The sequence below is a fragment of the Salvelinus sp. IW2-2015 genome, linkage group LG1, assembly GCF_002910315.2.
Source record: "Salvelinus sp. IW2-2015 linkage group LG1, ASM291031v2, whole genome shotgun sequence".
Taxonomy (NCBI): domain Eukaryota; kingdom Metazoa; phylum Chordata; class Actinopteri; order Salmoniformes; family Salmonidae; genus Salvelinus; species Salvelinus sp. IW2-2015.
In genome coordinates, this window is record NC_036838.1 from 35,547,403 (window position 1) to 35,574,466 (window position 27,064).

At 42.9% G+C, this 27,064-nt stretch overlaps 1 protein-coding gene across 1 annotated transcript; it reads right to left on the minus strand.

Moving 5' to 3' along the window:
- Positions 1-1,693: 1,693 nt before the first annotated feature.
- On the minus strand, positions 1,694-25,532 carry LOC111966460 (ubiquitin carboxyl-terminal hydrolase 4). Its single transcript, XM_023991106.2, has 22 exons — positions 25,343-25,532; positions 20,812-20,939; positions 20,472-20,602; positions 20,268-20,394; positions 19,996-20,141; positions 19,427-19,488; positions 19,131-19,274; positions 18,847-18,964; positions 18,598-18,771; positions 18,178-18,336; positions 17,848-18,072; positions 17,488-17,571; positions 16,812-16,906; positions 16,424-16,606; positions 15,651-15,871; positions 15,242-15,451; positions 14,991-15,061; positions 8,184-8,299; positions 7,871-8,020; positions 4,293-4,396; positions 3,693-3,781; positions 1,694-2,229 (listed from the first exon to the last, which is right to left on the minus strand). The coding sequence occupies exons 1-22, from the start codon at positions 25,492-25,494 to the stop codon at positions 2,101-2,103; spliced, it is 3,018 nt and encodes a 1,005-aa protein (XP_023846874.1). The 5' UTR covers positions 25,495-25,532; the 3' UTR covers positions 1,694-2,100.
- Positions 25,533-27,064: the final 1,532 nt, after the last annotated feature.

A 27,064-nucleotide genomic window follows, 5' to 3' on the forward strand; every position in this document is an offset into this window, starting at 1 on the left:
ATTACAACAGTTATGTCCCTATTTTTGAAATAGTGTGATTATTTACATCTATTCAAGATATTGACAGCAAATTGACGCTCAAATTGCTAAGTTGCTCATGAGGATTGTAAAGAAAAGCAACTAATCCAATCTGTTTTGGACAGCTGGATGCCTTTTTCACTTGCTATAGAATATTACAGATATGGTGTAAAGCTTTTCTATTCATTGACATAAATATGGTTATATTAATCATGTAATCATCTCAGGAGGGCATAATCACAGAGGGACCAACCAGCAAACAGGACATTTGCAGTCCCAAAGACATTTACATGCTTTTGTGCCACATGGAAAAAGCACAGGACAAATGCCAGAGCTAGAATTTATCTTACRGGAAATCCATCCATGAAGTAGTTACTGGTATCTTGTATCAACCTTTACAAGACACTTAGCAACACAGGGAAATTCTACGGAAGGGTGCTGAATCTGGAGAAGGTATCAGAGGCACTGGTTCCTGACATGTATTGTGTTGCCGTCACCAGCCCCCCACAAGCCGAGCAGCTGTTACTGAAGACTACTAGTATTTAATGGGACACATTTGTATCAGTGAAGAATATAGAGCTACGTAGCAACAGTCCGACAGCATACAAGCAGATCGATTTATAGGAGTCCTTTTTCCATCCATTGACGAGCAAGATGTCATGTCATTATTATATATTTTATTTAACAGCTGATTGGTTGTCTGAGAGTCCATTGTGTGAGAACATGGCTACAGATGCCTGCAGTCCTTAACAAACTGAGGATGCCTTTAAGTTATTGCTGTCCAAATTCTATTTGACAATGGATTGGAGACTTATCACAAACAGCAATAATTTCAAGTCTCAAATTTAGCACCACTTTCATACATGTCAGATTTCAATGCAGGACTGTAATACCACAGGACAGGTAGCCTAAGGACAGGCCATAGCTGGCAGTCGGAGTGTCCATTCAGTCAGCAATCAAATATGCTTGGAAGTACAGCCATRTTATCTGGAAATGTATGAGTGGTCAGGGCCTTGCCACATGTCATTCATAGATGTATTATTCCAGATGCAACTAAAGGAAAACTTAAAGTGCTTCCTTTTTGAAAACAGGTTGCAGGATTAAAAAGGCCGCTGTTGCTTTTGCGYAACGAGGGGGAGCAGCACATCTTTAGCAGGATGAGACGTATCTCATAGAGCACGGGGGTGTATGAGAGAGACAGCATTAGCATGCCTGGCTTCATAAAGAGCAGGCGCTAAGGTCTGACTGAAGTCACGTCTCTGAAAATGAAGCCTCTGCCACAGCATACATCAAGGCACAGTAAACAGGACCTTAAGGGAACACTATATACTGTGGAAATGACCTGCAGGCCAACCCAGAGGCAGACTAGAATGAAGGGGCCTGTGTGTGTTTCTGTAGCAGAGGGAACACCTCCAGTGTGCCTTTCTGACTGGATCCATTCTTCACAGGAGGCAGAAGGTCACAGGATCCATCAGTGTCATGTGTTGAATTCTGTATACATCTCAATGTTAAATACAAATTTGCATAAATTCACCCCTGCCCTGGAGGGTTATCATCACATACACAAATCAGAGACAACTCAAGGGCATGTTTCCCCTTTCCCCCCTGTCTGTCAATGCAGTTGGTACATTTCTTTAGAATGTACAACTTGGAACGCTTTGGTAGAAACAAGATGTGGATTTGGCTTTTTTTATTTTTTGACTTTTCTAGTGGGTAACAGAAAAGTTTGCGTTAATAATACTTATGCATTTTAGTGCACTTCTAACATTCTGTTCGTCCAGTGAGAATTCTAAGCCTTTTTATATTCCTCTTTATTTATTTAAACTAGTCAACTTGATTTCACACATCAGCAGGCCACCGGCTCCAGGGAGGAAGTCTCTCGGGTCAAGCATCTAACAAGGCTTTTGGCTCTTGGTGACGATGTATGAGCAAAACAAAAAAACAAAAGGTGTGCTGGGTTGGGGGGAGTTAATAATATTGACTCAGAAGTCTTATGTCACTGAAGTAGCTTGGTGTGTGCATCAACAAAGTGTGTTTTTTTTTTGCTTCAGTGCGTGTCATGTCCTTGAGCAACAGCGCTGCTCAGTTGGTATCCATGTGATCTTCGGCGGCGTCGGCCGTGGCGCCACCTAGAGGGGAAGAGGGCGGCGGCTTGGCGGGGACGTCACCCGCATCTCTGCGTTGGTAAAACAGCACGTAGGCTGCTTTTGTCTGTGGAGGGGATAGGGGATAGAGTTACACCACAGCAACACTGACACTCAACACCAAAGGACATGAAGTCAATGGAGAGCCATCTTCACTGCTGACATTGGACACATGGAACAAATAGCTCTAAGGGTAATAACGAGTCCCACATCAGAAATGTTTATAACCAACGTTTCAAAAAACAAGGGCTAGTCAGACCCCTTKACTTTTTTCACATTTTGTTACAGCCTTATTCTAAAACTGATTAAATTGTTTCCCCCCATCAATCTAAACAATATATATATATATTACATTTACAGACATTGGTCTTCTTGGGTATGACGCTACAAGCTTAGCACACCTGTATTTGGGGACTTTCTCCCATTCTTCCCTGCAGATCCTCAAGCTCTGTCAGGTTGGATGGGGAGTGTCGCTGCACAGCTATTTTCAGGTTTCTCCAGAGATGTTCGATCGGGTTCAAGTCCGGGCTCTGGCTGGGCCACTCAAGGACAGACTTGTCCCAAAGCCACTCCTGCGTTGTTTTGGCTGTGTGCTTAAGGTCATTGTCCTGGTGGAAGGTGAACCTTCGCTCTGGTCTGAGGCCCTGGAGCAGGTTTCCATCAAGGATCTTTCTGTACTTTGCTCCGTTCATCTTTCCCTTGATCCTGACTAGTCTCCCAGTCCCTGTCKCTGAAAAACATCCCCACTGCTGCCACCACGCTTCACCGTAGGGATGGTGCTAGGTTTCCTCCAGACATAACACTTGGCTTTCAGGCCAAAGAGTTCAGTCTTGGTATCATCAGAACAGAGTATCTTCCCCAGATCTGTGCCTCCACACAATCCTGTCTCAGAGCTCTACGGACAATTCCTTCAACCTCATGGCTCGGTTTTTGTTCTGACATGCACTGTCAACTGTGGGACCTTATATAGACAGGTGTGTGCCCTTCCAAATCATGTCCAATCAATTGGATTTACCACAGGTGGATTCCAATCAAGTTGTACAAACATCAAGGATGATCAATGGAAACAGGATGCACCCGAGCTCAATTACAAGTCTCATAGCAAAGGGTCTGAATACTTATGTAAATAAGGTATTGAGCTGACAAGGCAAACATCTGTCATTCTGCCCCTGAGCAAGGCAGTTCCCTGGGTGCCAATGACGTGGATGTCAATAAAGGCAGCCCCCCCTCATCTCTCTGATTTAAAGGGGTTGGGTTAAATGCGGAAGACACATTTCAGTTGTACAACTGACTAGGTATCCCCCTATATTTCTGTTTTATTTTTAAAACATTTGCAAACATTTCTTAACCTGTTTTCACTTTGTCACTATGGGGTATTGTGTATAGACTTATGAGGATTAGTATTTATTGAATCCATTTCAGAATAAGGCTGTAACGTAACCATGTGGAAAAAGTCTAGGGGTCTGAATACTTTCCGAATGCACTGTATACAGTTACACATGAACGGAAGGTTTGAAGTGGCTCACTCACCACAATCTGATCCTCCGAGGCAGCCGATACACTACTGTCATCAAAGTAATGCCACTTCCCATCAGCTTTGTTCTTTCCGTAGGCTGTGTCTGAAGGTACAAGATATTGGAGGAACATTAGAAAACTACATCATGGTCAGGGAGGTCTAAAGTTGAGCTGGGATGAATATCTGATGAACTGGTTAACACTAGCAGGCCTGGTTAGTCACCACCAAACAAGAGCTTGGCCAAAATACATGAAAAGGTTTGAGGAAATAGAAATTGATAAAGTTCACACTTCATGCCATGTAAGTGGGAACCAACAGTCGAAACACAACTGACTGTTTTACCAACTGAAATTTGACCTGCTTCAGGTTACCAGGTACTAAAACAAATAGTTTTATCAGCAGATAGTATTATGCAGATAGCAGGGCTGGACCTTGCCATTCTGCCGCCATGAGCAAGACTAAGACTTATCAAGGCCTTTATATATCAGAAATTCCTTTAAGACAAATACTTTTTAAAGGACCCACGGACACCCTGGTGTAAGTTATTATCTAGGTCTGAGAGTCTGCATTAAGGATAGACCTGGGTTTTACTGGCAGAAGCAACCATTACTCACAGTGGCCTCCACCCATTCCTCCATAGTGGTTGGAGATAGCAATGAGGTCATAAACATAGGGTCCGGCCTTTGGGTCACACACAAACTCAGACATGTTCAGGTCCCTGTGTGGAGAGAGAAGACGTCATTAGCAAAACCTACTACTACACATTACATACACACAATGACTTGGACTGACAGCTAAACACACAAGCACAGGGCTATACAGAAAACCATGTTAATTTTATCAAGTGTGATTCATCAACTGACTGGCTTTCTTGATGTCTATAGTATTCTTTCTGGTATGCAATCTGGTTTCCGCTCAGGTTATGGATGTGTCACTGCAACCTTAAAGATCCTCAATGATGTCACCATTGCCCTTGATTCTCTCATCCATTTATATGCAGATGATATGCAGTCTCATACTCAGCTAGCCCCTCCCTGGATGTTGTGTTAAATGCTCTACAACAAAGTTTTTAGTGTCCAACAAGCTTTCTCTACCCTTAATCTTGTTCTGAACACCTCCACAACAAAGGTCATGTGGTTTGGTAAGAAGAATGCCCCTCTCCCTACAGGTGAGTTTACTTCCTCTGAGGGTTTAGAGTACTTGGGAGTTTGGCTAGACAGTACACTGTCCTTCTATCAGCACATATCAAAGCTGCAGGCTAAAGTTAAATCTAGACTTGGTTTCCTCTATCGTAATCTGTCCTCTTTCACCCCAGCTACCAAACTAACCMTGATTCAGATGACCATCCTACCCATGCTAGATTACAGAGACGTTGTTTATAGATCGGCAGGCACGGGTGCTCTCGAGCGGCTAGATTTTCCTCACCAGTCGGTCATCAGATTTGCCACCAATGCTCCTTATAGGACACATCACTGCACTCTATACTCCTCTGTAAACTGGTCATCTCTCTATACCCGTCGCAAGACCCACTGGTTGATGCTTATTTATAAAACCCTCTTAGGCCTCACTCCCTCCTATCTGAGATATCTACTGCAGCCCTCATCACCCATTACTCATCACCCAACACCCATTCTGCCAGTCACATTCTGTTAAAGGTCCCCAAAGCACACACATCCCTGAGTCGCTCCTCTTTTCAATTCGCTGCAGCTAGCGACTGGAACGAGCTGCAACAAACACTCAAACTGGACAGTTTTATCTCAATCTCTTCATTCAAAGACTYAATCATGGACACTCTTACTGACAGTTGTGGATGCTTTGCGTGATGCATTGTTGTCTCGACATGTTGTGTTGCTACCATTTTATTATTGTGTTGCTACCATTTTATTATTGTGTTGCCATGTGTTGCTGTCTTAGGTCTCTCTTTATGTAGTGTTGTGTGTTTTGTCCTACATTTATATATTATTGTTATAAAAAATAAAATGTAAATAATCCCAGCCCCCGTCCCCGCAGGAGGTCTTTTGCCTTTTGGTAGGCCGTCATTGTAAATAAGAATTTGTTCTTAACTGACTTACCTAGTTAAATAAAATAAAAATAAAAGTCTATACTGGACATACTGGGCTCTGTCGGTCTCAACCATCCTCAGTAAGCATGAGTCAGGTTCTTGGAAGCTGCAGGGCTTGTCTAGGTCAGTTACATTTAATTCTGCTTCCTGGTTCCTGCTGCATAATGTGACTCAGTAGAGATCAGAGTACACAGCACAGGGAGGCTCACGGGCATTCAGCCAGACAACCCCCACACAGGTAGCTTTTATACAACATGATATCAAATGGCTTCTTGTCCCAACCTGGAGAATAACCTGAGTATTCTGCTAATGGAAAATACATTCAAATGACCCTGGTTTAGTTTAAAGAGCTTTTTGTGATGGTGAAATTCCCCTTGTGTAATTGTTACCCAATGTAACTATACCACAGATGCTATTGTTGTCTGTTGGAGCTTGACGTCAGTTTCTCTGACAGTTAAGACTACTCAAATGTGACCATGACTTCCTCAAATAGACAAAGGCCTTGTGTATTGTACGTGTGTGTGTGTGTGTGTGTGTGTGTGTGTGTGTGTGTGTACACAGGGTTGGGGAGAAGGGAAAAAAAGGGTAACTCATTTGTTACATTACCAGCAAAAATACTGTAATCAGATTACAGATACTTTTGAAAAACTAGATGATTACTTCCAAGGATTACTTTTAAATTCAGAAAGGATGTTTGCGGGGAAAAAATCATTGTCACTTCTCGGTTTCTCAATGACATTGAAATCAGCATTGAAAATAGGTGCAAGTTTAAGTTTGTTCCACCTGAGTGAGAAAAGAGCAGGAATAGGCTTTTGTATGCTATAGTCCAAGCTATGTCCAATTGTGCGACTGCTGTCGTTATCCAAAGATTATCCAACTYGAATAAACGCTTTAAGGTAAGGATGACAGCAGTGTAGTCTACAGCGATACGGAGCGATACGGATCACTTATTATTGATATCTACATAGCGCATTGATGTGAATCACACTGCTGCTCTCTCATTTAGCTATTTGCGACTTACGGATTGTGGTTGTTGTGGATGGCTGTTCACAAATCTAAATGTGTATTTGAACCCAATAATGGTTGAACTGGTTTTTGAAACCAGTTAACAGCCAGTGAAAAATGCGCTAGTCCATAGGCCTAATGGACACATGCTCAAACACACACTTTTGATAGACTTATAAAGGGGCAATCTGTAGTTACTACATCCATTTATGGACTTACAAATTATATATATATTAAATGTAAAGATAATATTCTGATTTAAATTATATGTAGTAGAAAGCGATGGGTTAAAAGAAGCCTACATAACCAATCCATTATGTAAAATTTAACATTCATATGGCCAGCTATGTAAACTTTAACATTACAGGATAAATAAATAGATATCGTTCAATTGGTAACATACATTTTTGTTTTCTTCTAATGCATCTTAAGGGGAAAGTAATCTAAAAGTAACTGAATGTAATCAGATTATGTTACTGAGTTTGGGTAATCCCAAAAATTACATTACTGTTAACAACTCTGGACTAGTAACTAACATTTAAAAAGTAACTTTCCTAACCCTGTAGTACTCACACTAGATTAATTACAGGGGGTGCTGTTTGGATGGCAACGCGCCTCCATCTTGGCACTCCTCAATTGTAAAAAAAGATATTTGGGAAGCTATAGAAATGCATTTATTAATGTCTACATTTGTTTTTGCCACTGACTATTAGACACCTTAATGCATATGTTTTACTTATACTATGTGAGCTAAACAAAATAAAATGAAAAAATCTTAAATCCATGTAATTTTGTCGTTGAAACATTTAATTGAAATACTGTAGAATTCCATATATTCCTATGCAGGACTGCTTCTTCTATGCCTCTCATTAGCCAATACACAGCAAGCCAGGGTTTCTACAAATCTAGCAAACCAGCACCCTCTAGTGTAAAGCTGTGTCAATTCCCTGGGTCCATAAAAGTTGACGACAAAACAAAAGGATGCTTTCATCGTTTGACCTCTCAAAATACAAAGAATGAAGAGTACAGACAATGTCCATCTCAATGTGAATCATTGTTGATAAAATAATTACAAAAAGGACACAGTTAGAACTGCTCCACCTCTTGGCATAGTGCGGTCTGTACCTGACAGGGAAGTCCACCACCGTGTCCAGCTTGTCCCTCCAGCAGCGATTGTAGGAGAAACGCTTCAGGTGGACCACCAGGATGCGAGGCAAAGACCACAAGTCAAACTTCTTTGTGGCCTGTTGGTGCTTCTTACAGGTGGGGCAATACCTGTGTGAAAAAGTGAAGAAGCATTGATTTCAGTAGAACATAAAAACAGCATTAAAATTCACCACAGAACATAGTGGTTTCAACAGCGTAGGGAGTAGAGTGCTAAGAGCTAGTGTATCTTGTTGAGCCTGTAAGACAGTGCTGTAGTGATGGTGGGTCTCACCATGGGTCGTGCTCTCCTAGTGTCTCCATGGTAGTGAAGAGCTCAATGCATTCCCTCAGAGCCACCGTGGCCTTCTTCTTCGGGGCCTGGAGCATGCTCTCATGCTTCTCATATGCCTACAGTTACACAGAGGATACAGGACTGAGTAACAGGCATACACACCGTATAGACATAGCCAGGTACACATCCCATGAAATAATAAAAAAATGGTGGGATTTTTTTATCAGGCAACAATGTAAATGCCAAAGCCCGCCACCTTACCCTCCAACGGAGACGTTTCTTTATCAGTGCCTAAATGTTATTTTATCTACTGTACAGTTTTGTTTATGCATGTGTATAGATGAATGTACACTGAACAAAAATATAAAATGTAACAATTTAAAATATTTTACTGGTTACAGTTCATATAAGGAAATCASTCAATTGAAATACATTCATTAGACCCTAATTTTTGGATTTCACATGACTGGGAATACAGACATGCATCTGTTGGTCCGATAGCTTAAAAAACAAAACAAAAATATATATAATAATAATAATAATAATAATAATAATAATAATAATAATGGCATGGATCACAAAACCAGTCAGTATCTGGTGTGACCAACATTTGCCTCATGCAGTGCAACATCTCCTTTGCATAGAGTTGATCAGGCTGTTGATAGTGGCCTGTGTAATGTTCTCCCACTCCTTTTCAATTGCTTGGATTAGTTACTGGATATTGGTAGGAACTGGAACATGCTTTTTATTTAACCAAGCAAGTCAGTTAATAACAAATTCKAATTAACAATGACGGCCCACCAAAAAGCTCTCCTGTGGGTACGGGGGCTGGGATTAAAAATAAAAATATAGGACAAAGCACACATCGTGTCAAGAGAGAGAACACTACATAAAGAGAGACCGAAGACAACCTAGCAAGGTAGCAACACATGGTACAAACATTATTGGGAACATACAACAGCACAAAGKGCAAGGTAAAGAAGGCTTTCATACACGGCCATCCAGAGCATCCCAAACATGCTCAATGGGTGACATGTCTGGTGAGTATGCAGGCCGTACAGGCCGCTTCCAGGAATTGTGTACAGATCCTTGCGACATGGGGCTGTGAATTATCATGCTGAAACATGAGGTGATAGCGGCGGATGAACGCTACGACAATGGACCTCAGGATCTCGTCATGGTATCTCTGTGCGATCAAATTAACATTGATAAAATGCAATTGTGTTCGTTGTCTGTAGCTTATGCCTATCAATACCATAGGCCACTACCACGAAGAGCACACTTCTCCAGCATGCCAGTGGCAATCGAAGGTGAGCATTTTCCCACTGAAGTCAGTTACGACTCCAAATTGCAGTAATGTCAAGACCCAGGTGAGGACGACAAGCACGTAGATGAGCTTCCCTGAAACAGTTTGACAGAAGTTCTTCGGTTGTGCAAACCCAGTTAAATCAGCTGTCCGGGTGGATGGTTCCAGACAAACCCGCAGGTGAAGAAGCCGGATGTGGAGGTCCAAGGCTGGCGTGGTTACACATGGTCTGCGGTTGAGGCCGGTTGAACGTACTGCCAAATTCCCTAAATTGACGTTGGAGTCGGCTTATAGTATAGAAATTAAGATTCCATTCTCTGGCAACAGCTCTGGTGAACATTCCTGCAGTCAGCATGCCAAGTGCTCGCTCCCTCAAAACTTGAGACATCCGTTTCATTGTGTTGTAGGACAAAACAGCACATTTTAGAGTGGCCTTTTATTGTCCCCAGCACAAGGTGAACCAGTGTAATGATCATGCTGTTAAATCAGCTTCTTGATATGCCACACCTGTCCGGTGGATGGATTATCTTGGCAAAGGAGAAATGTTCACTAACCGGGATGTTAACAAATCTGTGCACAGCATTTTAGAGAAATATGTTTGTGCATATGGAACATTTCTGGGATCTTTTACTTCAGCTCATCACAAATGGGACCAACACTTGACATATATATTTTTGTTCTGTGTATAATAACTGACACCAATAATCAGGGGTCGTGATAACGCAGGATTCAGCATTTTTCATACAGAAAAGGAAAGTTAAAACAAAGAAAACATCTTGCTGCATTTTGTAAACTCTGCTTGGCTTCAGGTTCACTTCAAATCATTCATGTAAATGGAGGAATTTAGCGCTTCAGTAGCACTTCACTCAGATGAAATATACACTAGACACACACTGCATCCGGAAAGTATTCAGACCCCTTAACATTTTCAACAATGTTACGTTACAGCCTTATTCTAAAATTAATTAAATAAAACAATTATCTACAGACAATACCCCATAATGAAAGTGAAAACAGTTGTTCAATTTTGCAAATGTATTAAAATAAAAACAGAAATAACTTATTTACCTAGGTGCTATGAGACTCAAAATTGTGCTCAGGTGCATCCTGTTTCCATTGATCAATCTTGAGATGTTTCTACAACTTGATTGGAATCCACCTGTGGTAAATTTAATTGATTGGACATGATTTGGAAAGGCACACACCTGTCTATATAAAGGTCCCACAGTTGACAGTGCATGTCAAAGCAAAAACCAAGCCATGAGGTCGAAGGAATTGTCCGTAGAGCTCTGAGACAGGAGTGTTGAGGCACAGATCTGGGGAAGGGTACCAAAAATGTCTGCAGCATTTAAGGTCACCAAGAACATACTGGCCTCCCTCCATCATTCTTAAATGAAAGAAGTTTGGAACCACTAATACTCTTCCTAGAGCTGGCCGCCCAGCCAAACTGAGCAATCRGGGGAGAAGGGCCTTGGTCAGGGAGGTAACCAAGAACCCGATGGTCACTGACAAAGCTCCAGAGTTCCTCTGTGGAGATGGGAGAACCTTCCAGAAGGACAATAATCACTGTAGCACTCCACCAAATGGTAGTGGCCAGACGGTTGCCACGCCTCAGTAAAAAGGCACCTGACAGCCCGCTTGGAGCTGGCCAAAAGGCTCAAAGAGAACTCTGACCATGAGAAACAAGATTCTCTGGTCTGATGAAACCAAGATTGAACTCTTGGTCTGAATGCCAAGCGTCCCATCTGAAGGAAACCTGGCATCATCCCTATGGTGAAGCACGGTGGTGGCAGGATCATGCTGTTTTTCAGCAGCAGGGACTGGGAGGATCAAGGGAAAGATGAACGGAGCAAAGTACAGAGATCCTTGATGAAAACCTGTTCCAGAACCTCAGGACTGGGGAGAAAGTTCACCTTCCAACAGGGCAACAACCTTATGCACACAGCCAAGACAACGCAGGGGTGGCTTTTGGACAGGTCTCTGAATGTCCTCGAGTGGCCCAGCCAGAGCGGATTTGAACATCTCTGGAGAGTATAGGTCGACTTATGATTTTTCAACACCGATACCAATTATTGGAGGACAAATAATATTTTAACTTAATATAGATAGATTTTATTTATTTAGTCTCATAAATAATAAAACATGTTGAATTTGGTTTAAATAATAAAAAAGCAGTGTTGGAGAAGAAAGTAAACGTGCAATATGTGCCATGTAAAAAAGCTAACGTTTAAATTCCTTGCTCAGAACATATAAAAGCTGGTGGTTCAGTATTCCCAGTTAAGAAGTTTTAGGTTGTAGTTATTACAGGAATTATGACGCGTTGGCTACTTCTCTCTATACCATTTGTATTTAATATACCTTTGACTATTGGATGTTCTAATAGGCACCTTAGTATTGCCAGCCTAATCTCGGGAGTTGATAGGCTTGAGAGCTGCTGGCAAACGCAGTAAAGTCTGAATGAATGCTTACGAGCTGCCGCCTACAACCGCTCAGTCAGACTGCTCTATCAAATATCAAATCATAAACTTAATTATAATATAATAAACACAGAAATACGAGCCTTTGGTCATTAATTTGGTCAAATCCGGAAACATGTAATTTCAAAAACAAAACGTTTATTCTTTCAGTGAAATACAGAACCGTTCCGTAATTTATCGAACGGGTGGCAACCCTAAGTCTAAATCTTGCTGTTACATTGCACAACTTTCAATGCTGTCATAATTATGTAAAATTCTGGCAACTTAGTTCACAGTTTGCAATGAGCCAGGCGGCCCAAACTGTTGCATATACCCTGACTCTGCGTGCAATGAATGCAAGAGAAGTGACAATTTCCCTAGTTAATATTGCCTGCTAACATGAATTACTTTTAACTAAATGCGCAGGTTTAAAAAATATATACTTCTGTGTATTGATTTTAAGAAAGGCATTGATGTTTAGGTACATTTGTGCAACGATTGTGCTTTTTTCACAAATGCGCTTTTGTTAAAACATCAACTGTTTGGCGAAGTAGGCTGGGATTCGATGATAAATTAATAGGCACCGCATTGATTATATGCAACACAGGACAAGCTAGTTAACCTAGTAATATCATCAACCATGTGTACGGTAGTTAACTAGTGATTATGTGAAGATTTTTGTTTATAAAGTTAAGTGCTAGCTAGCAACTTACCTTGGCTCCTTGCTGCACTCGCGTAACAGGCGGTCAAGCCTGCCACGCAGTATACTCGCGGAATGTAATCGGCCAAAATCGGCATCCAAAAATGCCGATTACCGATTGTTATGAAAACTTCGGAAGTCGGCCCTAATTAAATCGGCCATGCCTGAAAATAGCTATGAAGCGACGCTCCCCATCCAACAACGCTTGAGGATCCGCAGAGAAGACTGCAGAGAAAAATGGGAGAAACTCCCCAAATACAGATGTGCCATGCTTGTAGCTTCATACCCAAGAAGACTTGAGGTTGTAATCACTGCCAAAGGTACTTCAACAAAGTACTGAGTAAAGGTTCTGCATACTTGTGTAAATGTGTTCAGTTCTTTTAATATTTTTTATAAATTTGCAAAAATGTAAAAACYGTTTTTGCTTTGTCATTATGAGGTATTGTGTGTAGATTGAGGGGGAAAAAACAATGTTTTAGATTAAGGCTTTAATGTAACAAAATGTTGGAGAAGAATACTTTCCAAATGCATTGTACACACAAGTATGTGGACACCCCTTCAAATTTGTGGATTCGACTATTTCAGCCACACCCGTTGCTGACAGGTGTATAAAAACGAGCACACCGCCATGCAATCTCCATTGTCAAACATTGGCATTAGAATGGCCTTACTGTAGAGCTCAGTGACTTTCAACGTGGCACCATCATAGGATGCTAGCATTCTAACAAGTTTGTAAAATTTCTGCCCTGCTAGAGCTATCCCGGTCAACTAAATTTGGTTATTGGGAAGTGGAAACGTCTAAGAGCAACAACAGCTCAGCCGCGAAGTGATAGGCCACACAAGCTCATAGAATGGGACTGCAGAGTGCTGAAGTGCGTAGGAATCGTCTGTCCTTGGTTGCAACACTCTACCGAGTTCCAAACTGCCTCTGGGAAGCATCGTCAGTACAAGAACTGTTCGTCAGGAGCTTCATGAAATGGGTTACCATGGCTGAGCAGCCGCACACAATCCTAAAATGCACAATGCCAAGCGTCAGCTTGAGCGGTGAAAAGCTCGCCGCCATTGGACTCTGGAGCAGAGGAAACGCGTTCTCTGAAGTGAGGAATCACGCTTCACCATCTGTCAGTCTGACGGAAGAATCTGGGTTTGGAGGATGCCAGGAGAATGCTACCTGCCCCAATGCATTGTGCTAACTAAGGTTTGGTGGAGAAGGAATAATCTGGGGCTGTTTTTAATTGTTTGAGCTAGGCCTCTTAGTTCCAGTGAAGGGAAATCTTCACGCTACAGCATACAATGACATTCTAGACGATTCTGTGCTTCCAACTTTGTGGCAACAGTTTGGGGGAAGGCCCTTTCCTGTTTCAGCGTGACAATGCCCCAGTGAAGAAAGCGAGGTCCATAGAGAAATGGTTTGTCAAGATTGGTGTGGAAGAACTTGACTGGCCTGCACAGAGCCCTGACCTCAACCCCATCGAACATCTTTGGGATGAATTGGAATGCCGACTGTGAGCCAGGCTTTATCGCACAACATCAGTGCTGGACCTCGTGGCTAAATGCTCGTGGCTAAATGGAAGCAAGTCTCCGCAGCAATGTTGCAACATCTAGTTTCCTTCCCAGAAGAGTGGAGGCTGTTATTACAGCAAAGGGGGGACCAACTCCATATTAATACCCATGATTTTGGATTGATGTTTGACGAGCAGATGTCCACATACTTTTGGTCATGTAGTGTATTTTCTCTCTTCATTGGATCACCAGACAGCGCTCTGACTGATGTGTAGGCTACTTCTCTCTGGTATAGTTTTTGTCCGGTTAACTTCAAACAAACATTAGGAAATGTTGCTGGCTACATTCTGTCTATGATACACAGAAATATGATGGCCATGCATTGTTTTTTGCAAAAAATATCTTGCCTTTTCATTGTAAGCTCATTTACTTGTGGCTGCTAGCAAAACAGCTTTGCACTTCTTTGTCTGTTGATATCTGATGTTGTACTAAACTATAGTGGCACACCCGTTATCTCTATTGAAGCAAAAAAAATAACACTACTTTCAATATCAAACGCAGATTTATTGATGTCTGCGTATTGAAAAGGCAGATTTCTGAAAGCTAATGCAACCCTTAATAGATTATGTAATGTATTATCGATGACGCCAAAGGAAATACTGTACCATGTTTGACTATCATTGTTTTTAGTGTCTCAAAACTCTATAGGAGTGGTCCACAATGTTTTTTGTATTGTCAATTATGGTATCATTGTGGAGTGACACTAAAACATTTTTCAAACTCGAACTCCAACAAAAAGGGCTTTGGGTCCACCTGATCACGTCAACTGAAAGTGTACTGACCTCTGCTTCCTGATCGTCATAACACAGTTTCTTTGAGTCCGAGTCCCAGTCGATCGCCACTGTGGAATGTGCTACGGAGGAGATAAGGTGCTTTGGTCAGCTTGCAACTCACATCTAAAGCCGGTTCTCTAATTCAAGAAACATTTTAAATCACCTGGGACTTCTGAAAAACAAGTTTAAACTTTTCTTTCCAAGACGTTTTTTTAACTGGTTGAAGCACTCAAAAGTTAAATGGGAGACTGAATACTAACTATTTAGTTTGAGGATGTTTCCGTCGCAAGGCAGTGGACTGATGTTGGCCGTTCCGTAAGAGTTGACCATGCTGAAGGAGAACAGTTTGGGCGGGGTGCTGGAGCACGGCTTGGTTTTAGGGCCATTCTCCAGGTCTGAGGCGTCCTCCTCCTCTGACTGGCCGTTCTCTGGCTCCGGACTCACCTGTTGATCCATGGCCTCCTCCTCACCTGGAAGTTGGAAATCACACAAGCCATGTCAGACCGTGGGAATGAAATAGGGCACATGTACATGAATGCAAAACTAAAATGTGCTTGGTACACATTCATAATAAATATAATAAACAATAAATAACATAATAAAGATACCAATAGGTGTACGAGATGTAAGTAACTGTACTGCCTTTAGACAGTCCGTGTTGTTGCTTACCTTCACACACCCCGTTCCCGTTGGAGGTTCCTGAGTGGTTGCTGCTGTTGCTGGAGCTGCAGGATGCCCCGTCTGACAGGGGGCTGCCACTCCCACTCGCTGCAGCGTTGCGATTAGAGGATGTTGTTGAGCACTCTGCTGCCTGGCTGCAGCTGGCGGAGGAGGCAGAGGCTGAGGCCCTCCCCTCACCGGTGGAGCTTTGAGAGCGCGTCACGTAGCGCCTGGGTTGGGGAAAAGTTGGTCAATATTGTACATTTTAAAGGCCCAATGCATCCATTTTTATATCAATATAAAATACTTTTTGGGTACCCTTTTGGGTTAAAATGGGCAAAAAAGTATTTATCAAGCAAGAATTTTGGAAGTAGTCAGAGGGGAGGTGGAACCTGAAAACTAGCCGTTATTGGCAGAGAGGTTTGAACTCTGTTATTGGTATATTAACCAATTTACCAGATGGTGATGTCACCATGGAAAGCCGAAACTCCCGCCCATGCAAACCTACTGATTAGAAGGTCCTATGTAGATTGTGTTTTCAACCAGCAACTATCAGGAATAACACTGATAGAATTGTCACACTTTCAGTGTTAGATTCATCAGCTGTTGTACAATATGATAGATAACAGAATCGACTGCACTGGGCCTTTAACGTTTTGCCACATGTGCAAAGCTCACATTTCTCACATAACTACATGTTAAATATCTCAAGTCTGTGTGGGGCATACTGTACATATGATCACAAGTAGAAACAAAAGCAGGCCCACAGACACTGTACCCACCCAATCCTCTCCAGCACCTTCTCGTAGAGCATGTCAGCGGCCAGGTTCTGCCGGGGCACAGTGATGAGCAGGGGCTGGCCAAACAGCATGGTGCCCGTGGAGCCTCCTGTGTGCTTGGAGTGGCGCTCCCTGAAGTACACAGGCAGGTTCATACTCTCCGCATCCTCCTCCGCCACCTCATACCTGGACCACAAACATGGAGAATGATAGTAGCATACCGGAGGTGTTTTTGTAAAAACATATATATTGTATATGTTGAGTATTTGTAGTGTTTACTGTGTGGTTATTCTATAAACTCCTGGCTAACAATAAAGTGACTGATGTCTGCGCATACCCAACCACTGTTCAATATGTTATCTTCCAGTGCAAGAGAGGGGACAAGGCTTACACAAAGATGTCATCCTTCTCCATGATTTGGTTGAGGCCATCGTCTCGTCTGTAGATCTTGTGGAACCGGTGATTGTAAACATCCGCCACCACCATCTAGGAGGACAGGAGAAAACATTTTTGGCAGGGGTCCCCAATTATATTCAGCCGTGGGATGATTTTTCCTTGAGCAGATGGTCGGGGGGGCCAGAACTTAGTTATAAATTATTTGTACACTGCAAATTGACAGCAAGAATCCCAAACAGATATAGTATGACAAAAATGTAATCATTTCAAACCTTCCAGTTGGATGCGATCACATATGCCTCTATTCATGAGTGGGAATAATTTAGAATAGATTTTGTAAATTAAAATCCCTTTGAGCTCATTCTGGGGATCTTTTATTAATCAATGTTGTTTTCCCATTAATTTCCAAATAAATCACTTGTGAGCCGAATTTGGCCCGCGGGCCACCTATTGGGGAACCCTGATTTATGGTTCTCTCAACTGGAGTCACTTTATCAGACCRTCAATTGGGCAAAACGTTACCCTCAACTGAAGATAGTCTCACAAAAAACCTTTACAAAGTATTAAACTACACATTTATTTAAATCTTATCAAGTCATGAACAAAATGTCACCATGAGCACGCTGTAAAAATAGAGTCCAAAAGTAAAATGTCCCTTATTCAGCTCTCACATTCTCAGCAGGGATTCCAGAGAGCCGGGACAAGGCGCTGCACAGGTCTGTCACTGAGCCAAGCTTGGGGACAACCACTCGGTACTGGGGAAGACAAGGAGAGACGCACAGGGAGAGAAGAGATATTTTTACTTCCGTCTACATGGATGTTAAGACCTCAGTAGGTGAACCGTGGCCAACTCTGAAATTGAAAACATTACAGCAGCATGTACAAAGACCACTCGGTTTCTAGATCTCCGTTGAGACTGGTCTGGTATGCAAATGTTTGATTTACATTGCAGACGACACAATATTGTTATTATGACAACAGTGTCCATCTCCATGGAGGGGTAAAAGCAGTGCCCATCCAGTGTGTGTTACCTGCGTAGGTCTGGACTGGGGATCGATGCGGACCAAGAACACTTCCATAGTGCGGTCCTTCTTCATGGGCAGAGGCAGTGTGAGGTAGCAGAATGGGTCAAAGGTCACAGAGACCTTGGCACACTCTGGACACACCAGAGTGGATTTGAACAGGCCATGGAATATGTCCACGATGATGGAGTCATTGCGCAGGCGATGGTTAGTCCAGGCTTCCTTAGCTACAATCTGTTATACAGAAGAAGAAAACAGAAGTGATATTTTGCAGTGTGTGTGTGTGTGTGTGTGTGTGTGTGTGTGTGTGTGTGTGTGTGTGTGTGTGTGTGTGTGTACCTCGTCTTTCCGGCCCCCTGCATCCTGCAGGGCCAGGTAAGGCTTCTTTTTAACGCGGTTCAGGTCTTCGTGRAGCCCGTCCATCAGGAAGGCCAGCAACTCCTGGGAGTCCTGCTGCTGGTACCCTGAAAACTGGGGGGCGAAGCGGCCAACTTGGGTCTGGGATATAGTGGGAACACAGGGTGGCGGTTAGAAGACTGTGCAACATGTCAATAACGCATGTATTAAAGTAATTGTGACAGAGCAATGAGCATTGAACTATCTGCATGAGTTTGTAAGTCAGAAACTGAAAGAAACTCCATAGAGTTTAATTGGAGAAATCTACTGGTCAAAAAGAGGGTGAGGAAGGTGCACTACAAGACAATGACAATCGCAGTAGCCTATAGAAATTCAGTCTTCTGTGTCTGTGGCGCGGCTTACTTTAAAGGTGCGGGGGGCCACGTAGCTGCTGCGGCTGAGCCACATCTGCTTGACCAGGTCTGCGTAGGACTCTGCAATCTCCCCCCTCATTCCTAATGGATTCTCCCGGTTGATTTCCGCCTCATACTCGTCATCTAGGAAGTATTCCGTGAGAGGGGACGCGTTGCTCAGGCACTGCAACAAAACAGTGAGGTGAGTAAGAGGGAAATATCAGTTCAAAGTGTGAGTAAGTGAGTGAGTGAGTGGTACCTGGAGGGCAGAGTTCATGAAGCAGGTGTTGCCTAGGTTACTGAGACCACAAAGGCCAGGTTGGGATGGTGACTCTCTGTAGTTGTAGGATGAGCTGTATGAATTGTAACCTCCCAATCTGTAGAAACAGTAAGGTTGAGTCCAGTGTATAACAGATCAAACATCAACAGATTGTATAAATCTTCCTAAACATAAATGTTACTCCATTGAGCTGGTCAGACTAACTAGTGATATCCAAGTACTTTGCATATTGTGTCATAGTGACAAAATCACAGTGTGCTTGCCTATTGCCAGAGGAGGTGCTGTTGTTCAGTGTACTGCCAGAGTTGCTGCTGTCCCCATTAGTTATTGTTGAGGAGATGGTTGCTGACGAATTGGAGGAGAGCTTTGGGGAGGTAGTGAAATTCCTGGATGTGGCCGTACTAGATCTGAATAACAGGAACATAGAAAACTTACTGGACAAGTTTCAGACATTTTGCGCAACCAGACATGATGGAACATAAGCCATTTTAATCCAAATGTACAAATTGCCACAAAGTCCTAGAACAGAGCAAGGGTAACCATAGACCGATTAACTTACTTTGGATGGGAGGCTTGTCTGGGCCACGTGCCGTCCTCATTCTTGCGTTCGATCACGAGCACCTGTGTGGGAAACAAGCCGGTGAGAGCCGTGCCACAAAAACTAATCTCAGCTGAACCCAGCTAGTCTCACAMAATCTTCCTGATCTCGTAAACTTACATAAACGTATGTAAGCTTGCGAGACCCGGATGGTAGTACGAGGCTAGAACCCAGGTGACCTCAAAGACAACTATCATAACATAATCAATTTGCAGTTAATAACTGCTGGGTAACAAAACATGAGAGCAAAACAACCTCTGACATTAGGAATGTTTTGATCCCTGATGGAACTAATGGTAATCAAACGTAGCTACAATTTCAACTATTGGGAGGAACAACTGCTGATATAAGTGATTAAGTATACAAACGTGACACCATTGCAGCTTCCCTTAAAAAAAATGTATAGTGAAACCCCTGTGCTGTGTGCCTAATGAAGACAGAGCCAGTGGTCAAAGGGTCTAGCTCTAGCTGTGTGTGGCCTAGCAGTGAGTGAGCTGAAGTGGGGTGTTGGGATAGAGATAGTACTCTACCTGGCCTTGGAAGAGACCAGCATCCTGCACGGTGCTGTCTGGCTTGTTCAGCTGCTCGTATGTGTTGCTCATGTATTTGTTCCACAGTCGAGTCTCCTTCCCTGTTGGGATCTCAAATAGCGACCGCATCTCCTTCTCTATGGTGTCTGGACAGGGCACACACACAAAATATTTAGCTAATCAAAAGTCAGAAGTGCCTGAATATGATACATAACTAGTTAGTTCACGCGTCAGTTTGCTCTCTGGCCCACAGTACAGTAAACCCCCTTTACCTATAGTGTCAGCTTTGCTGAAATGACGTGTGATCRCATTGTCCATGTTGTCATTCTCACACAAGTTGAGCTCCAACAGRTAGACCTCCACTTTACAGTGCTTGACAAACATACCGTGTTCAACCACCTACGGAGAGAAAGAGCAAGGTTAGAGAGAGACTAAAGGAAAAGGGTGAAAAAAATAATAATAATTCATAGCGTCACCTTTCTGACGATGGGCCGCTGGCCCTCAAGGCAACCATACCAGCAGACAAGCTTGTTCCACGCCTCAGTGGGCACAAGGACATAGTCCAGCTCATCTATTAGGTGCTCCTTCAAGATCTGGGTCTCATGGTCTGAGAAGAAATAGAGTAAAGGTAAGTTATGACACCAAGTATTTAGAGTGAGCAAGTATTTTGAGTGCTTGTTTATAACTAGTTGTGTAGATTCATGCTCAAAGCAGAGACAGAAGAAAACACATTGGCATACTCACAGATTAAGATACAACATTTCACATGGTGTAAGGCTGTGAAGAATGTGTCAGTGAATATGATGCCTGCATTACCTGAGAACAGGCCTGAGTTGTCAACAGGGCCGGGATAGAGACTGTGCTCTCCAACATTGTACATATCCCAGCTGTCAAATCCCACATATTTCTTCCACTGCTTAAACCACCTGCTATCAATCAGAAACCTGCAAAAAAATAGTGCCTTGGTAAGATACTGTTTGCGAGGAGAGGATGACAACGTGCAGCTTAAAATAAATATCACACAAGGGTAAAAGTAATAATATATAAATGCCATTTAGCAGACACTTTTATCCAAAGCGACTTAGTCATGTGTGCACACGTTTTATGTATGAGTGGTCACGGGAATCAAACCAACTACTCTGGCGTTACCAGCACCATGCTCGGCCAACTGAGCTACAAAAGGAACTTGCATGCAGACAACTTGTTCCACTAGTTCCTACATTATGTCTAACAATGTTAGTATTCATGTCTAGTATTCACTTATTTGGAGTATTTCTCCATCTGTCAACATACAGTACCAGTCAAAGGTTTGGACAAACCTACTCATTCAATCAAATTTATTTATAAAGCCAATTTTTACATTTGCCAATGTCACAAAGTGCTGTACAGAAACCCAGCCTAAAACCCCAAACAGCAAGCAATGCAGATGTAGAAGCAGTGGCGAGGAACAACTCCCTAGAAAGGCCAGAACCTAGGAAAAGACCTAGAGAGGAACCAAGGGTTCTCTTTATTTTTACTGTTTTGTATGCTGTAGAATAATAGTGTAGACATCAAAACTATGAAACACATATGGAATCATGTAGTAACCAAAAAAAAGTGTTAAACAAATCAACATTTATTTTAGATTCTTCAAAGTATCCACCCTTTGCCTTGATGAAGGCTTTGCACACTTGGCATTCTCTCAACCAGCTTTGCCTGGACTGCTTTTCCAACAGTCTTGAAGGAGTTCCCACATATGCTGAGCACTTGTTGGCTGCTTTTCCTTCACTCTGCAGTCTAACTCATCCCAAACCAATACACAGCTTTTGGAACGGAAAAAAAKAAATCACACATTTGGACTCATCAGACCAAAAGACAGATTTCCATCGGTCTAATGTCCATTGCTCGTGTTTCTTGGCCCAAGCAAATCTCTTCTTATTGGTGTCCTTCAGTAGTGGTTTCTTTGCAGCAATTCGACCATGAAGGCCTGATTCACGTTGATGTGTCTGTTACTTGAACTCTGTGAAGCATTTATTTGGGCTGCAATCTGAGGTGCAGTTAACTCTGATGAACTTATCCTCTGCAGCAGAGGTAACTCTGGGTCTTCCTTTCCTGGTGGTCCTCATGAGAGCCTGTTTCATCATAGCGCTTGATGTTTTTTGAACGACTGCACTTGAAGAAACTTTAAAGTTCTTGAAATTTTCGACAATGACTGACCTTCATGGTCTTAAAGTAACGGACTGCCGTTTCTCTTAGCTTTTTTGAGCTATACTTGCCATAATATGGACTTGCCCTTTTACCAAATAGGGATATCTTCTGTATACCACCCCTACCTTGTCACAACACAACTGATTGGCTTAAACGCATTAAGGAAAGAAATTCCACAAATTAGCTTTTAAACAAGGCACACCTGTTAATTGAAATGCATTCCAGGTGACTACCTCATGAAGCTGCTTGAGAGAATGCAAAGCGTGTGCAAAGCTGTCATCAAGGCAAAGGGTGGCTACTTCGAATAATCTCAAATATATTTTGATTTGATTGACACTTTTTCAATTTCGACTACGATTCCATAGTTTTGATATCTTGAACAAATGTAGAAAATAGTACAAATAAAGAAAAACCCTGGAATGMGTAAGTGTCCAAACTTTTGACTGGCACTATACACTTAACAAAAATATAAAATGCAACATGCATGTATAACATTGTTGGTGTCATGTTTCATGAGCTAAAATAAATTATCCCAGAAATGTTCCATACACACCAAATATTGTGCATAAATTTCAATTTGTTCACATCCCTGTTAGTGAGCATTAATCCTTTGCCAAGATTATCCATCCACCGGATGGTGTGGCATATCAAGAAGCTGATTAAGCAGCATGATCATTACACAGGTGCACCTTGTACCGGGGACAATAAAAGGCCACTAAAATGTGCAGTTGTCACAACACAATGCCACAGATGTCCCAAGCTTTGAAGGAGCATGCAATTGGCATGCAGACTACAGGAATATCCACCAGAGCTGTTGACAGAATTGAATGTTCATTTCTCTACCATTAGCCGCCTCCAACGCCATTTTAGAGAATTTGGCAGTGCGTCCAACCGGCCTCACAGGACCTCCACATGGGGCTTCTTCACCTGCAGGATCATCTGAGACCAGCCACCCGGACAGCTGATGAAACTGTGGGTTTGCACATCTATAGAATTTCTGCACAAACTGTCAGAAACCGCCTCAGGGAAGCTCATCTGCATGCTCGCCGTCCTCACCAGGGTCTTACCAGACTGCAGTTCTGCATCCTAACAGACTTCAGTGGGCAAATGCTCACCTTCGATGGCCACTGGAACACTGGAGAAATGTGCTGTTCACAGATGAATCCTGGTTTCAACTGTACATGGCAGATGGCAGACATCGTGTAGGGCGTCGTGTGGTAGAGCGGTTTGCTGATGTCAATGTTGTGAACCGAGTGCCCCATGGTGGCGGTGGGGTTATGGTATGGGCTGGCATAAGCTACAGACAACAAACAATTGCATTTGATCAATGGCAATTTGAATGCACAGCGATACCGTGATGAGATCCTGAGGCCCATTGTTGTGCCATTCATCCACCGTCATCACCTCATGTTTCAGCATGATGATGCATAGCCCCATGTTGCAAGGATCTGTACACAATTCCTGGAAACTGAAAATCCCAGTTCCTCCATACTCACTAGACATGTCACCCATTGAGCATGTTCGGGATGCTCTGGATCAACGTATACAACAGTATGTTCCAGTTAACGCCAATATCCAGCAACTTCGAGCAGCCATAGTAGAGTGGGACAACATTCCACAGGCCATAATCAACAGCCTGATCAACTCTATGTGATAGAGATGTGTCCCACTCCGAGGCAAGTGGTGGTCACACCAGATACTGACTGGTTTTCTGATCCACACCCATACCTTTTTTAAGGTATCTGTGACCAACAGATGCATATCTGTAATCCCAATCATGTGAAATACAGATTAGGGCCCAATGAAATTATTTCAATTTACTTATTTCCTTACTATGAACTCAGTGAAATCTTTGAAATTGTTGCATGTTAAGTGTATATTTTTCAAAACAACAACAAAACAAAACCGTCTTGTGCTCTAGGTCACATTCACATACAGTAAAAGTGAGCAAGGATGTCAATCTCAAGTAAGAATATCTTCCACTGCATAAACTTGTTAGCAGGATTTCACATGGGCCAAAGCTCAGGCAGTGGGAAACTTTATTTGTAAGCATCTCCCTTTTTAGAATAGAAAAAAAGATCAAGTGACTAAATTAGCTAGGCTACTCGAAATGAGATACAAGGTACTGCAACTAAAGCCTTTATAATACCCATCTGGGTTCAAAATTAGGTCTAGAGTCAGCAAACTAGTCAGTCAGACTAGTCAGTCAGATAGCCATAGGCCAATAGCTGCCAATTTCTTCCCATCTGACATTAACTTGTTCACCCTGTTCAGACAGGCTGGGAGGCCAAAACAATGCAAGTTGTCTGGAGTCTGGCCCCAGGAACATACCAAACATGTCATCAATCCCAACTAAAATGATTGTTTCCTTGAGCTAAAAAAAACATTGTGTGAATTCATCTAGCTAGATGTAAACATCATAACATTATATGACCCGGCAGACTACTTTCTCAACTCAAGACAATTGGTACTGTAATGCCATTGTGGTTAGCCTAGTTCTCGCTGAGCCCATTGGTTGTTTCCCCTCCCTTGTTAGTCAGTACTGATTTTGCTAACCTACGTTAGCAAAATAGATAGAGGAAAGAGTTTGGTTTCCAAACTATATTAGTTAAAATATTGCAAATATTTTGCATGGAAACCTGACAGGGCCAGTCGCTGGTTGTTATCCAGGTCCAATGACAAAGCATTAGCTAGCTAGTAAGATAGCAAGCTAACTAGCTAGCATTAATTCGCAGTCACTCCACTTTATTGCATTGAAGAAGGGCCTTTGACTACACCTCGTCATGTCGTAGCTAGTTAGTCGGCTAGTAAGCTAATGTGAGCAGACATGGCTAACTTGCGCAATGTCTTGGCTTGTTAGTGAACTAACCTTAGTTATTAACTACTACTACTACTACTACTACTACTACTACTACGTTGCAGTGGTCGATAAAGTAAATATTATCGGATGAGGAGACATAGCTAACGTTAGCATGTTCATTCCTGCCCTGGCCCAACAAATCAAACCATTTCCTGTTCAATGGGAACCGGTTTACCCGTCTAATGACGGGCCTATGCTATTGCTAGCTACTTTCAGTTCCCTTGAACTGAAAGTAGATAGCTGGCTAGCATAGTAGCTATTATTGGTTAGCTAGCTAACGTTACATTCAAAACACATTACCACTCGTCGCCCTTTCGTAGAATTGTTTTGAGAAGTGTTCCAATACTCTGCTTTTGACTTTCGGTTGAAGGTGTCGGTATTTGAGCGGCTACCGGCTCCGGATCGGGGTCTGCCGCACTACCCGACTCGGGTCCGCCTCCCTCGGCCATCATGCAATAAGTGAGCCAGAGTCGTGAACGCGCGGTAGAAGAACCGCGGATGCACGAGTACCAATTCGTCTTCGTGTGGCTTTCCGGCAGGCTAGACGCTATGTCGCATATTGCTGCCTTTCATAAAATTGGTTCGCCATCTAACTCTATATAGAGAAAGAGTGTACAAAACATTAGAAACACCTTCATAATATTGAGTTGTCCCCMCCCCTTTTGCTGTCAATTCGTCTGGGCATGGACTCTACAAGATGTTGAAAGCGTTCAACAGGGATGCTGGCCCATGCTGACTCCAATGCTTCCCACAGTCGTGTCAAGTTGACTGGATTTCCTTTGGRTGGTGGACCGTTCTTGATACACATGGGAAACTTGAGTGTGAACCCCAGATGCTTTCCAGTTCTTGACACACTCAACCCGGTGTACCTGGCGTCTACTAAAATAATCCCCTTCAAAGGCACAACTTTTGTCTTGCCCATTCATTCTCTGAATGGCACACATACACAATCCGTCTCAGTTGTCTCCAGGCTCATCTACACTGATTGAAGTGAATTTATCAGATGACATCAATAAGGGATCATAGATTCACCTGGATTCGTCTGGTCAGTCTATGTCATGAAAAGAGCAGGTGTTCCTAATGGTTTGTGCACTCAGTGTAAATACCAATACCCGTTCCCACTACTTTGGCCCCAATGGATTCTACAGGCTGGAATCCCTTCTCTCAAAACCCCCTGTAGTTCTTCTGCACACAAATCCACACATTCCTTTGTCCCATGCCGTCCTGCACACTTCTCACACCTCGGAATCTCCCTCCTACATACTGCTGCAATATGACCATAAACTTGGCACCTGAAACGCCATAGTGGGTTCGAAACAAAAGCTTTCACGGGATAACTTACATACACTTTTATGACTTTATCTGGCAAACACTCTGCATCAAAACTCAGAAGGACAGACAGAGTCTCCTCAGTCTCGCACTCGCCACTGGGTCTGCGACGCACCAAACAGCGTGCATCACGGACACCGGGGATCCACAACTTCAGTTGACCCGCCTTAACATTCAACACCACCTCAGTTATCACTCCTTTCAGCAGTGCTCTGCCCCGGATAGCAAAGCAGGACACCGCTTTCATCCAGTCTCGAAACGCGCTACGTTCTCTCCCTCTGAGCAGGAGACAAGAAAATCTAGAAAAAGTCCACATCTGGATACTCTCACAGAATTGACAGAACCCAACACTTTTTTCACCCAGCCTGATACCACAAACGGATCAGCCAAAAGGCATGGAGCCACTTTCTCCACAAATTGTACGCCAGAGTCAACTCTGGCATTTTCCTGATCATTGGAGTGAGGCTTAAAAGCCTTCACCTCACCTGAAGACACAGGTTCATTTTCCTCACTTTTGTCAGGATCAATTTCAAGTTCACTATCCGTCGACTGCTCAGGCACGTAACATGCATTTTTCTCTCCTGTACTTCACCTAAAGGAGAAAGTACTCGGCTTGTATTTCGCAGCCGGATCGGGTTTGCACCACGCTCCTTTCTTTCTTTCTGCCTCGCTTCTTTTTTCCATCCGCCTATC